General features: G+C 42.5%; 2 protein-coding genes across 11 annotated transcripts in view; one reads left to right on the forward strand and one right to left on the reverse strand.

Annotated features, from left to right (window-relative positions):
• The window catches only part of LOC125145333 (translation initiation factor IF-2-like), a 2,915-nt gene extending 388 nt beyond the window's left edge, over positions 1 to 2,527 (forward strand). Inside the window, exons 1-2 of the mRNA XM_047817432.1 lie at positions 1 to 823; positions 1,556 to 2,527. The exon at positions 1 to 823 is cut by the window's left edge and continues 388 nt beyond it. Of these exons, the coding sequence (XP_047673388.1) occupies positions 1,841 to 2,506 (666 nt within the window). The 5' untranslated portion in view covers positions 1 to 823; positions 1,556 to 1,840 and the 3' untranslated portion in view covers positions 2,507 to 2,527. The remainder of the gene's footprint in view (positions 824 to 1,555) is intronic.
• Positions 1 to 15,000, reverse strand: part of ablim2 (actin binding LIM protein family, member 2) — a 95,993-nt gene that overhangs the window by 46,417 nt on the left and 34,576 nt on the right. The gene's annotated exons all lie outside the window — the stretch shown is intronic.

Genomic DNA, 15,000 nt, shown 5'->3' on the forward strand with positions numbered 1-15,000 from the left:
ACATGACAACACTTCCCCTGCTTCACAGCCACACACACACACACACACACATGCAATAACACACACACTAACAGACTTACATACTGTACGCAAGCAACGTTTACAATATTTGCTATACTTATGATGAAAAAAATAATTTTAAAGGGACGACACTATTAATTGACTAAATAATATGGCATGTGGACATGTAAAATACATTCCTGAACAAAATCTTAAGACAGGGAAAATATTACGACTATTCACACTTCACACCGGTGGATCGTAACCAGGTTGTAAATACTTCTTCAAAATGGCAAAAGAAGAAACGAGAGCAAGAGACAAAAAATAGAGTAGGCAATTGATTGAAAACTTATTGCAAAGACCATAAAGCCTTTAAAAGTTAAAATCTATATCTTTTGGCTTTAATGTCATTGTCCTTCAGACAGTCACACTGTCATGATCTCACGGTGGCAAGAGCAAAAAGGCTTGCGCTGAGCCGGAGGATCCGACGGGCTGCCCGTGAAGACGCGAGCCGGTCCTCGACCCAAATTAAGGCTATTATTACTGATGCTGACTGCAGCCCAATAACCATAAGATGGCATCTGCGAGAGAAGGGCTTAAAGAACAAAAAAATGTCTTTCAAAAGCCACTGGAATTTGCAAGGGAGCACCGAACGTTGGACACTGAACCATGGAGGTCTCGGACGAGAAAAAATGTAACCTGGACGGTCCTGATGGCTTCCAACGATACTGGCATGACAAGGAGATCCTACTGGAGATGTTTTCTACGGGATGCACTTATCTCCAGGGATTTCAGAGCAGCGTAACAGATATTACATCATCGGGTAGGTGTGGCCTATTTGATAATCTAACCCTAACCGGGTAGGTGTGGCCTATTTGATAATCTAACCCTAACTGGGTAGGCGTGGCCTATTTGATAATCTAACCCTAACCGGGTAGGTGTGGCCTATTTGATAATCTAACCCTAACCGGGTAGGTGTGGCCTATTTGATAATCTAACCCTAACTGGGTAGGCGTGGCCTATTTGATAATCTAACCCTAACCGGTTAGGCGTGGCCTATTTGGTAATCTAACCCTAACCGGTTAGGCGTGGCCTATTTGGTAATCTAACCCTAACCGGGTAGGTGTGGCCTATTTGATAATCTAACCCTAACCGGGTAGGTGTGGCCTATTTGATAATCTAACCCTAACTGGGTAGGCGTGGCCTATTTGATAATCTAACCCTAACTGGGTAGGCGTGGCCTATTTGATAATCTAACCCTAACCGGTTAGGCGTGGCCTATTTGGTAATCTAACCCTAACCGGTTAGGCGTGGCCTATTTGGTAATCTAACCCTAACCGGGTAGGTGTGGCCTATTTGATAATCTAACCCTAACCGGGTAGGCGTGGCCTATTTGATAATCTAACCCTAACCGGGTAGGCGTGGCCTATTTGATCATCTAACCCTAACCGTAGTTTTTGGTTGTTTATTTGTTTTCTGTAAGATAATAAAGCATAATAGATATATAATATAAAATCTACTTGTGTGACTGTTTGTCCTTAATTATCCATCATAGGTATTTTTTTAAAGAGGGCATTTTCCAAGACCTCCAGAAACCACGTCCACTTTACGCCGTGGTAACGAAACCCCTGAAATTTAGTGAATGCCGTTTTCTATCCGGCACAGTTGAGGACTCTCCATCATGATCTGGGTTGCTAACGTTGCTCCTCTGGACCATCCTGCCGGTTCACTTGATCTAAATCCCCTTGAGAATGTTTGGGGGATGGATGGCAAGCGACGTTTACAAAAACGGCCGTCAGTTCCAGACCATGGATGTGCTTCGTGAAGCCATCTTCACCACATGGAGCAACGTTCCCACCAGCCTCCTGGAAACAGTTCAAGCATCAAGCTGAAGCGAGGCTTTGAAGTTATCAACAAGAACGGTGGGACTACAAGAACGGTGGGGCTACAAAAACGGTGGGGCTACAAGAACGGTGGGGCTACAAGAACGGTGGGGCTACAAGAACGGTGGGGCTACAAGAACGATGGGTCTACAAAAACAGTGGGGCTACAAGAACGATTGGGCTACAAGAACGATGGGGCTACAAGAACGGTGGGGCTACAAGAACGTTGGGGCTACAAGAACGGTGGGGCTACAAGAACGGAGGGGCTACAAGAACGGTGGGGCTACAAGAACGATGGGGCTACAAGAACGGTGGGGCTACAAGAACGGAGGGGCTACAAGAACGGTGGGGCTACAAGAACGGTGGGGCTACAAGAACGGAGGGGCTACAAGAACGGTGGGGCTACAAGAACGGTGGGGCTACAAGAACGGTGGGGCTACAAGAACGGAGGGGCTACAAGAACGGTGGGGCTACAAGAACGGTGGGGCTACAAGAACGGTGGGGCTGCAAGAACGATGGGGCTACAAGAACGGTGGGGCTACAAGAACGATGGGGCTACAAGAACGGTGGGGCTACAAGAACGGTGGGGTTTCTTACTACAGAGTCCTTTTTTACACCTTTAGTTCTGTCATGGATATTTTCAGGTTGTCGTCTTAAACCTTTGGTCAGCTGATGAACAGCCTGTTTGGGGGTTGGTGGGGGTTCGGTGCCTCACTCAAGGGCACCTCAGTCGTGGTATTGCTGGCCTGAGACTCGAACCCACAACCTTAGGGTTGGGAGTCAGACTCTCTAACCATTAGGCCACGACTTCCCCAATGCACCCCAATGAATTAGAACGCCATGGAAGTGTCAGTGAAACTGTAAATAAGTGTATTATAGTAATCCAGGACACACAGAATGAAGCAGTTTAAGTCTTTGGGGTTTTTTATTGTGATGATTTTGGCTCACGTTTAACAAAAATGGTGACATGATAATCAGCTCATCAACTCCAAACTCCTGCAAAGATTTCCTGAGCCATCTCTTTGGTTCATGAGGCTTGACTTGAGGAGCATTAGTGAAATAAATGAACTTTAAAGAGAAGCACCTGTACATGTGTTTGGTCTGAGTGAATGAGGAAGTGTTCAGGAGATGAAGTCAGGTTTAACTCTGAGCTCCTGCTCTAATCTCAGCTTCTCTGTAGTGACTGGATGTAACCGCAGTTACACCTGCTGTGATGAGGTCCACACACAATGGGGCTGTTTTTCACACCATGCTTTTTATTTACCCCACAGCAGATGGCCTCCAGGCCTCAGAGACTGTAACATGACCCGTTCATTTCCAGAACCTTCTCTCCTCACTCTTCTCCCTCTCTCTCTATTTCTCTCTCTACCTCCCTATGTCTGTCTGTCTGTCAATTTCTCTCTCTCTCTCTCTCTCTCACTCACTCTACATCTACTATACCTCCCTATGTCTGTCTGTCTGTCTGTCTGTCTGTCTGTCTGTCAATCTCTCTCTCTCTCTCTCTCTCTCTCTCTCTCACATCTAATGTGTTTACCGTCCCTTCCCTCACTATGTCTGATTATGTCTGTTGTATGTCTGTACAATTATATCTATCTCCTCTCTCTCTCTATCTAAATCAATACTACATATAAGTGTAAATCACATTATGTATGTATTTCTGTAAATCTTCTCTCTCTATCTCTATCATCTATATATCTCTACATCTACTGACATCACTAGTCTGTATGATGTCAATCTCTATATCTTTATATATCTATCTCTATATCTCTATCAATCTAACATTATAATGTAATAAATATGTCTGTCTGTCTGTAATCTCTATCCTCTTCTCTCTCTCTCTCTCTCTCTGTATATCTATCTACATATACTGTACCTCACTATGTCTGTATGTCTGTAAATCTCTATCTATATCTATCTATCTATATCTCTACTATATATGTTCTCTCTCTACATCTACTGTACCTCCCTATGTCTGTCTGTCTGTCAATCTCTCTCTCTCATCTATATAATCTCTATCATCTATATCTATCAATAGAAATTACTGTACATCCCTATGTCTGTATGTTCGTCAATCTTATATATATATATATATCTCTCATCTACTATATATATATATATATATATATCTTCTCATCTAATGTAAATAAATAGTATGTATGTATTAAATTATATATCTATCTCTCTTATTATACTCTATATTCTCTATACTCTCTATAAATATATGTAACTCCCTTATGTATGTACACATATGTCAATATATCTTCTCTCTCTCTCTCTCTCTCTCTCTCTCTATATATATATATATATATATATATATATATATATATATATCTACATCTACTGTACCTCCCTATGTCTGTCAATCTGTCAATCTCTCTCTCTCTCTCTCTCTCTCTCTCTCTCTCTCTACATCTACTGTACCTCCCTATGTCTGTCTGTCTGTCAATCTCTCTCTCTCTCTCTCTCTCTCTCTCTCTCTCTCTCTCTCTCTCAATTTCAGTTTTCACAAGCTTTATTGACATGACCATACACATGTACAGTATTGCCATAGCATCACAGTAAACTCTTATTAATAAATATATTATTAAGAACACTCTAAAGTGGCCATAAGAACATAGCAACAAAACGATTAATAGTCATGGGACCTTAATAAAAAGGCTGTGTGTGTTTGTGTGTGTGTTTGTGTGTATGTGTGTGTGTGTGCATGGATGTGGGTGTGTGTGCATGGATGTGTGCGTGTATGTACATAATTACGTTGTGTACTGTCCCAGTGTATAAGCTGTTACTATAGCAACATTATATATAAATGCCAACATACTAAACGAGCGCATTACACGTTCATTGCCAGAACTACCGACCAATCAGATTTGAGAATTCATCCGCGCTGTGGCTTAATGAATAATTCTCAGTTTCTGCAAGCCGCTTGTTAGAAAGAACAAAAAGACGTGTGTATCTGAACTGATGGAGATTTCATGATGTGTTGTATTACAGCTGAATGCTGCGCTGATTGAGTATAAGTGCAGGAGCGTATCTCAGATCCAGATGAATTAGAAAAGACATGCGAGTAAGAACAGGAGGATGGGACGGGTGGAGTGGAGTGAGGAATGGAAAGAGATAACTATATAAGATAAGCAAAAAAAAAAGTATTAGGGAGGAAAGAAATGAAGTCAAAGCTACTACGAATCTAATCCAGAAGCTGATGAAGTTCTGAAGCGGGGGTGTTGTGCGCTTCCTCTTTACCCCTTGTCACTGAAGGACTTTTTTATTCATACGGTTGTGTCGGTTCTCTGCAGCAGCGTGACAAACATGCAGCTCCGTCGTGAGATTGTGGCTGGTGTTTGACACACAGTGACATATTCGACTCCTTCACAGCGGGGAGCTCTGACAGGCCGAGCAAGCCTGAGTCGACTCGGCTATCGTGTTCCAGCAGAATCCTCTGGCATTCACCTCGATGACGAAAGTGAGAATACTAAATGCTGAATAAGACACACACACACACACACACACACACAGACACAAGTGTGTGCCGGTGAAGCTGTCATGACACTCCTGAGAAGCCTGAGGAAACAGGGAGGGTCTGAATTCCCCTGCTCTTAAAGCACACAACAACAAAAAACAGACTTTACCGACAATTTATTTATTTATTTTTTAAAAAATACCTAATTCGCATCTGCACATCTGGACAAGCTGCTGTTACAGAAACAACAGAATCAGAATCAACACCTTCTGACCAATCAGGATCCAGAACTCAACACAGACAACAAAATCATTTAAAACAGGGCATTTTAGCCATTTGCAGTACTTCTTGTTGTTGTCATGGTAACACACACTAAACCGTGTGTAGTACACCGTACATGTGACCAGCTTCATCCGCAAATCACATTCAGCTACAGATGACTAAAAATGGTGGCTTCGCTTTCAGGAGTTTCTGTCATTTACCGTCACATGAGGTGAAAGGTCAGATGTAAGCGAAGCGGCGGTAAACGGCGTCCACCCGATCCGGTCAGAGCGTTCTCTGGAACGGAGAGCTCTTACCATACCATACCATACATACCATGCAAGAGCTCTTCTACCCCCTGCACCCTCACAAATATCAACACCGGGTTACATTCGGACGCGCGGACGTTTAGAAATAAATAACGTTCTCACTCCGTGACCAGCGCTTTATTTACACTGACCGTCACCATGTTTACTAGGAAGCGTCGAATTCCGTTCTGTTTGTTAGCTGCTAGAACTGTACCTGTACCTGTGCCACGTACCCTTAATGCTTCACACGAAGCGTTAGTCTGATAATGTGCTTACTATAAATATACAGTATTTACAAACACTATACCATGATACGAGACATTTCTCATACATTCCTGCAGTTTGCTGAACAAAAAAAAATTTTTTTCATTCATACATTCATCTTCTACCGCTTATCCGAACTACCTCGGGTCACGGGGAGCCTGTGCCTATCTCAGGCGTCATCGGGCATCGAGGCAGGATACACCCTGGACGGAGTGCCAACCCATCACAGGGCACACACACACACTCTCATTCACTCACACACTCACACACTACGTACAATTTTCCATAGATGCCAAATCAACTACCATGCATGTCTTGGACCGGGGGAGGAACCGGAGTACCCGGAGGAAACCCCCGAGGCACGGGGAGAACATGCAAACTCCACACACACAAGGCGGAGGCGGGAATCGAACCCCCAACCCTGGAGGTGTGAGGCGAACGTGCTAACCGCTAAGCCACCGTGCCCCCCCTTCAATAATTATATTATTGAATATTATTATATTTAGTTAATTATAACTAATTAAGTTTATAATTAAATAATTATAACTATATTTAGTTAATATAATTATATATAGTTTTTAGAAATAACATTCAAAACTAAAATTGAATTGAACTCTTTTAAAGTTTATATCTTATTTATCATGATATGATTTTATAGCATTGTTTATTATATTATAAAAGCATGCTATTGTATCATGGATACCACGATCTCTTTGATCTTGTGCTGCTGGATCCTGATTGGCTAATTGGAGAACTTCATAATATGAGGAGGTGTACAGTGATTACACTAATAATAATAATAATAATAATAATAATAATAATAATAATAATAATAATAATAAACTTTATTTTGTATAGCGCCTTTAAAAGTAGCATCTCAAAGCGCTCCCCTCCTTGAACCGCCACCTTATTGTGGTGGAGGGGTTTGCGTGCCTGAATGATCCTAGGAGCTATGTTGTCTGGGGTTTTCTGCCCCTGGTAGGGTCTCCCAAGGCAAACAGGTCCTAGGTGACAGGCCAGACAAAGAGCGGTTCAAAACCCCTTTATGAAGAAAAATATGAATAAGGAAAGAAACTAAAGTTAATTGAGAGTAAAGACAGAGAGAGAGAGAGAGAGAGAGAGAAGAGTGTGTTAACAACCGTGTTTGCACTTCAACAACAGCTGATCATGCTTTTGTTCCAGCTTCGGTGATCAAACAGTAGATCAGAAGGTATACAAACTCAGGCACATTTCACTGTCTACACACACACACACACACACACACACACACACACACACACACACACACACACACACACAGACTCACACACACATACACACAGACTCACATGACCAGGTTCAGACTAGAACACATCGAGAGAGAGAGAGAGAGAGAGAGAGAGAGAGAGAGAGAGAGAGAGAGAGAGAGAGAGAGAACACATGACCCTCATTCTACACTGACATCTCATAGTCATCTTCATATTTCCTGTTTTCACCCGTTCCACCGTCCTAGCTACATTCTTAAGCAGTGAAAGGCATTAAGTCCACCCTAGCCAATAAATGCTGATCTAGTGGACCACTGCTCCTGCTCCTGCTCCTGCTCCTCCCTCTTGTAGGATCCTACACCTTAATCCAGAGTGATTTAGGTTTTGTGTCATTTTTATACAACTGAGAAATTGAGGGTTAAGGACCTTGCTCAGGGTCCCAGCAGTGGCAGCTTCGTGGACCTGGGATTTGACTCACAACCTTCCAATTGGTACTACAACACCTTAACCAATAGGTGACCATTAACCAGCTGATGAGCTGATGTTTCAGATGTCTACCAGAAGCTAAGATCTGAGAGGAAACATGAGTCTGTGGGACGGATGCAGCATATGGCCATGAGGATATGACATCATATCACAAGAGATCAGGTATAGAGGGGAGAACAGAAGAGGACCAAGTACTGAGCCTTGTGGGACCTTAGTGGAGAGTCTGTGCGGAGTAGATGTGGATCTCGTCCATGCCACCTAATATGATCAAATATACAGTGTAGCTGAAGTAGCAGCATGGATTTTCGAAATGAGTTACAACCTGAAAAGTTTATTCTTTCAAATAACAGAACATCCCAAAGTCTTGTATTTCTCTAACACTTTGTTAAAATCTTATGGAACCTCAGCACGTTCGCCTCACACCTCCAGGGTCGGGGGTTCGATTCCCGCCTCCGCCTCGTGTGTGTGGAGTTTGCATGTTCTCCCCGTGCCTCGGGGGTTTCCTCCGGGTACTCCGGTTTCCTCCCCCGGTCCAAAGACATGCATGGTAGGTTGATTGGCATCTCTGGAAAATTGTCCGTAGTGTGTGTGTGTGTGTGTGTGAGAATGAGAGTGTGTGTGTGCCCTGTGATGGGTTGGCACTCCGTCCAGGGTGTATCCTGCCTCGATGCCCGATGACGCCTGAGATAGGCACAGGCTCCCCGTGACCCGAGAAGTTCGGATAAGCGGTAGAAGATGAATGTATGAATGAATGAACGAACGCAGTCCAGAAACAAGGGACCATAAAACAAGGAAACTGACTGGCACCAATTTAATAGCTTAAATCCAAGTTGACAAACGAGAAGGTTTTTGCGGAAAGCAATCTTACTAATGTGCTGAAGAAGAAAACATGCACTTTGGGGAAAGAGCAGTGAAATATAATCTGCGGAAGCCTGCCATCCTCTCTCTCTCTCTCTCTCTCTCTCTCTCTCTCTCTCTCTCTCTCTCACTCACATCACTGCATTAACATACACTACAAATCAGGCTGAGGCTTGTGAGGCGGATCTGACATTTAAAGACCAGCATTCTTTTATGCTCATGTGAACATTCTGTATCATGTTTTCAGAAGAAGGAAAACAGATCTGATTCGCAGCATCTTTATCAGAACAACAACCACAAAAAAAAAGAGTTAATTGGATGTCAGTGAAAACAAAGAATCAGTATTAGTGGGCCTTTTTACACCCGGTCACTTCCTGTGTTGTCTCTGATCCGATAGCTAGCTGATTTGTTAAAACTGTCCCATTTACATCAGGCCACATAAACGCATCTCGGTGAATCGGATATCGATCCTATCTTTCTGCTCCCGCCCAAAATGCTAATATATTTAACCTCATTTCCAAGTTAATTGAAACGGAACACGTTTTGGTGTATGCGGTTTTCAGAACGCGATCAAAAAGAAGACAAAATAACTCGTTACGGCGGTTCTTGCTGGTTCTTGCTACAAAAAACAGTGTTTACTGTTTGCTGCGTTTTCGCTGGCGGCAGCAGCGCGTTTTAAGCCCTGACGAGACGCCTGGATGAAAGATCACCTGCGAGTGACATACTTCCGTTTGGGAGGAGTTTAGCGCTGACGTATGTGGCTTGAACAACCACATTAATTTACACCTGTCCAGTTACATCTGTAACGCGTCCCAGACCTCCTCCTGAAGGGGTTTGTACCATCGGATTTATATCCGTCTTCAAAATTTTTCAGAGGGCGTTTAGACCTTATGTTTTTACCATCGGGTAGATATCGGATCACAGAAAACGCAGGAAGTGACCAGGTGTAAAAAGCCCCAGTATTGTTTAAAAGAAAGTGTTACTGTGCTGTTTTGTACGTTTACTCCTGTTTGCAAGAAACAAGGATTATGAGAGTCACTATTAAAATGTCCCGATAATAATTTGGAGAACAGTGATAAACAAATGAAATAAATCAAAAAGTTTCCCCTTTAAAACTGGAATATTACTCTCTCTGAAAAACTGGAAAACTCTTTCTTACCCGCCACAACCTTCACTGTCTCCCCTTATTCTGTAGCTTCTGGCACTCTTTCGTCTCTTTCCGATCCTGACTCCTTTTCCTCACTACCCTTGGACTCAGCCTTCTTGTTCTGCTCCTTGGCTTTCAGATGTCTTGCCCGGCATTAGAAGAGAGTTAAGATCGACCTTCCAGCAGCGTTTGATACGGTCAACCACAAGATTCTCTTGTCCACCCTCAGGAGTCTTGAAATTTGCAGATCAGCTTGGGAATGGTTTGCTTCCTACCTGGAAGGTCGCTCATATAATGTAACATGGAGGGGAATGACAGCATCTTCATGCAGACTCTCCACTGGTGTCCCACAGGGCTCAGTACTCGGTCCTCTCCTTTTCTCCCTGTATACTCACTTTCTTGGTAAAGTTATTTCCTGACACGGGTTCTCTTACCACTGCTATGCTGATAATACTGAACTTATCTTCTCCTTCCTGCCCTCAGATACCACAGCTTTGGTTTGGATCTCAGCATGTCTGGCAGACATATCATCGTGGATGACGGCTCATCGGTTGAAGTTCAATTCTAGCAAAACTGAACTGCTGGTCACAGCTCACAACCTTGGGGTAACTATGGACAACTGTCCTTTTCCTCACATGTTGCAAAGTGACACACTCATGTCAGTTCCTTCTCTACAATATTAGAAGGACTCTGCCATTTTTGTCCACACAGGCTGCTTAGGTACTTATTCAGTCTTGTCATCTCAAGACCGGTCTTCTGCAACTCACTGCTGGCCGGTCTACCTATGAACACAATGAACCAGATCCCTCTCACTTAAAAGCCCTCATAACCCTCAGAGCTACCAGCACTGCTCGACTGGTCCCACCATCTCCCGGGGTAAGAGGGAAATTTACAACAAGACTGTTTTCTGTTCTGGCACCAAGATGGTGGAATGAACGACCCCTAGGGGAAGTAGGTCTTCAACCTACTTCTTCATGAAATACTTGAACTAGCACGTTCTCACCTGTCTGTTGTATGTGTGAATAAGGGTGTCTGCCAAATGCTGTAAATGTAAATGTAAATGAATATATAAAGTTAATACAGAAGCCCCAGGCTGGACAGCAATGCCCCAGGGTGTCTATATAGGTATCAGAATGGAAACAAGAAGCCCCAAGTTAGATGAGAGAAGCCCCAGGATGAACAGAACCTCCTGGCTAGACGAGAGAATCCCCAAGATGGACAGAGGTCCCAAGCAAGACGAGAGAATCCCCAAGATGGACAGAAGCCCCAGGCTAAATGGAAGTAGCCCCAGGATGGAAAGAAGCTCAAGGCTAGCTGGCAGAAGTACCAGGATGGACAGAATAACTGGGCTATATGACAGAAGCCCCAGATTCTACAGAAGATGCCCCAAGCTAGATGAGATACAATCCAGGATGGAAAATATAATCCCCAGGTTGGACAGGAGGTGGCTCGGGACAGAAATCAGAAGACCTTGGCTAAAGGACAGAAGCCCCAAGATGGACAGAAAAAGACCCAGGTTTAATGAGAGAAGCCCCAGAACGGACAGAAGAAGCCCCAGGCTGGCAGTAAGATGCCCTGAGCCCTTAGACGGATCTTTATAATCAAAACCAAATTTTCTTTTTACATTGAAGTGAAAGTGGCGTGACCTCCACCCAGGACTTTGTAATTCAGTCCCTCGTTCCTAGTGACAGCCAAAAAAATTGCATGAATGACAAACTGCTGAACCTTTTGGCTCTGAGACCTTAATGCATATTTCCTTTTTTAAAGGAACGAGGTTAAAGTGCACTTCCTGTGACAGATTTACTGCTTCACCAGGAGGAAATGAAAAAAGGAGTAATAACTGTTCAATCACTCCATCCTCCTCCAGGAATCATCTCTCTCTCTCTCAACCCCTCTCTCATGCTGCTTCATAAATTATTCTAAGCTCTGTGTGTGTGTGTTATTAATATAAATGAGCCTGAAACAACACAGGAGAGAAATCAGCATGCTGACACATAGGCTGTGTGTGTGTGTGTGTGTGTGTGTGTGTGTGTGTGTGTGTGTGTGTGTGTGTGTGTGTGTGTGTGTGTGTGTTATTTTGTGTGTTACTCTGCGTCTACCTGCAGTACAGAACACAGTGTAAGGTGTTAGTTATTATAAAAGAAATCTTCATAATAAACAATCAATAATCACTTTACAACCACAAGCACAACTACAGTAAAGCTTGATCTACAACACAGTCTGTAGAGAAACAGATCAGAGATAAAAAAAAAAGAAGAAAGAGAGAGAGAGAGAGAGAGAGAGAGAGAGAGAGAGAGAGAAGAGAGCAGAAAGACAGACAGACAGATAGATAGATAAACAATTGCTTGTAAAACTGCCATTATTACAGAAGATACACACACACACACACACACACACACACACACACACACACACACACACAAACAGAGAGAGAAATAATTATATTGATTTCAGTTTCATCTATAAATACATGAAATAACTGAAAAAGTGAACAAACGAACAAACAAACGGATGAATGTTTTGCTGAACATCAGAGGAGTCTTTGATGTAGCACCAGTATTGTGAAGCTCTAAGCTCACCGAGGCTCACAGATATCATATGAACACACAAGTAAACATGTGTGTACACGTGTGTAAACACCAGCCCCATTATCATCACCAGACGCCATACATCATGTCATTTCATCTAAATAATCACGTCTGTCATCCTGTCTTCATTAATATCATAACCAGGTCAAGGGCTTTTATACAGGAACTTCAAGGAACTATGTGGAACTACATGTAACTATAAGTACTATGTGGAACTACATGCAACTATAAGTACTATGTGGAACTACATGTAACTATAAGTACTATGTGGAACTACATGTAACTATAAGTACTATGTGGAACTACATGTAACTATAAGTACTATGTGGAACTACATGTAACTATAAGTACTATGTGGAACTACATGTAATTATAAGTATCTATGTGGAACCATGTCACTTCGTACAGTAAGATTTATTAGTCTGCGATGTGACTTTAATGTAAATATTTTTTTTTATTGTAAATTGTTTTGACAGAATATAGAGAAGAGTGTATTAAAGCTACATGCTGAGTTTCTGTGTGTGTGTGTGTGTGTGTGTGTGTGTGTGTGTGTGTGTGTGTGTGTATACACTGTTGAATGATCATTATTGAATCCCTCTCATTTCAGTCGAAGGCCAAGCGTGAGTGTTGAAAGAACAACGCCTCTTATCTCACACCGCTTCAACATTTTTTCTGATTGAATCATAAGCTGGTCTCGGACGTGTGTGTGTGTGTGTGTGTGTGTGTGTGTGTGTGTGTGTGTGTGTGTGTGTGTGTGTGTGACTCTGTGTTGGATAACAGCATGGACCCTCAAGAAAATAACAGACAGCTGTTTTAGGGTGTTCTCTGTAGGGTGTAGGTCACATATTAAAGGACACACACACACACACACACACACACACACACACACACACACACACACACACACACGTGATAATTAAATGTGATTTCTGGTTCCTTCACAGTTGTACTTTTTCGCCAACCCGTCGAGAACACTGCATTGTGTTTGGGATCTTCAGAGATCAAACTGCTGTAAACCTGCTGGATTCCATGGTTTCATATCAAAGCTGATAAATCCATGTGATGGTGTTTAAACTGAAGATGTGTTTGGGTGGAGTGGAGCAGAGAGTTGGAGCAGTTTTACACACCCTGCGGTGATGAATAACATTATCGTGCTGTCATGATAAGAACAAGAGCAGGCAGCTCAGTAAAAACGCATCCAGGTTCTTCCCTGAAGCCGAGCTCTGATCTGCCAAATCACAAAAAAAACTTCACTCCCTGCTGGAGCTGAGCAAGAACTCAACTCACACCACACACACACACACCCCTCACACACACCCCTCACACACACTTTCTGCATTTAGCAGACACCCTTATCCAGAGTGACTGAGAGTTAAGGGCCTTGCCCAGCAGTGGCAGCTTGGTGGACCTGGGGTTCGAACCCATGACCTTCAGATCAGTATACCAACACCTTAACCACCCACACATTTCACCACGCACACCACACACACACACACACACACACACACCTCACACATACCACACACACCACACACACCTGACACACACGCTACTCTTGATGCTTGATCAGGTTAAGAATAACATTAAAAAATTCTCAAGAGCACAAAGAATATACAAATATATACATGTCAGTGTCTCAGTGTCCTTAAAAAAGAGCTGATATCTAAATAAACCTTCAGCCTCAAAATCCCTCAGAATCGGTGAAATATCGAATGCTGCTCAAACAAAATGTCATTATTAAAGATGCTGCGTTTGTTTGTGAAGATTTAACAAATTCAAATCTTCAAATGAAGAAGTCAGTGATCATTAGAGTGTAAATTAATAACCCTGTCCCATGAGGAAGAAGAAGAAGATAAAGATGAAAAAGAGAATAGAAAATAGAGAATAAGAAACAGAAGGGGAAGAAAAAAGATGAAGAACAACAAGATTATTATTATTCTTGTTGTTGTTGTTGTTGTTGTTGTTGTTGTTATTATTATTATTATTATGTTGGCTTTGTAGAAGCCAACATTCTGATTTCTTTTATAAGCTTATTATTATTATTATTATTATTATTATTATTATTATTATTATTATTAGCCAAAAATTTATCAAGAGTAACTCCTCCTATTTTTCTAAGCGATCGGAATTCCGGCATTCCCAGTACGGAAGCTCAAAGTGGCCTTTTTTCCCCATAGACTTCCATTATAAACTTTTGAGGTTTATAACTCGGCAAGTTTTCGAGCGATTTCCACCGAACTCGGACAGGTTCTTTAGGACCTTACTCTGGACGGAATTTTCGGTTTTCCCATAGTCGACGGTCGAACATTCCATAGACTTGAATTGGGAATTCCGAAAAGTCCTTTAAGCTCTCACACACACAATACATCCAACATTAAGAATTGCATGTACTGTTCTATGCAGTATAATAAGTAGAATCCCATAATGACTGCAGTAGTGACATGAAGTGTCCAAATCCTCAGTAGCCACATTTCGCCAAAAGCATTTGCACCCCAAAGGGTATT

Source organism: Tachysurus fulvidraco, chromosome 8, assembly GCF_022655615.1.
Source record: "Tachysurus fulvidraco isolate hzauxx_2018 chromosome 8, HZAU_PFXX_2.0, whole genome shotgun sequence".
NCBI lineage: Eukaryota > Metazoa > Chordata > Actinopteri > Siluriformes > Bagridae > Tachysurus > Tachysurus fulvidraco.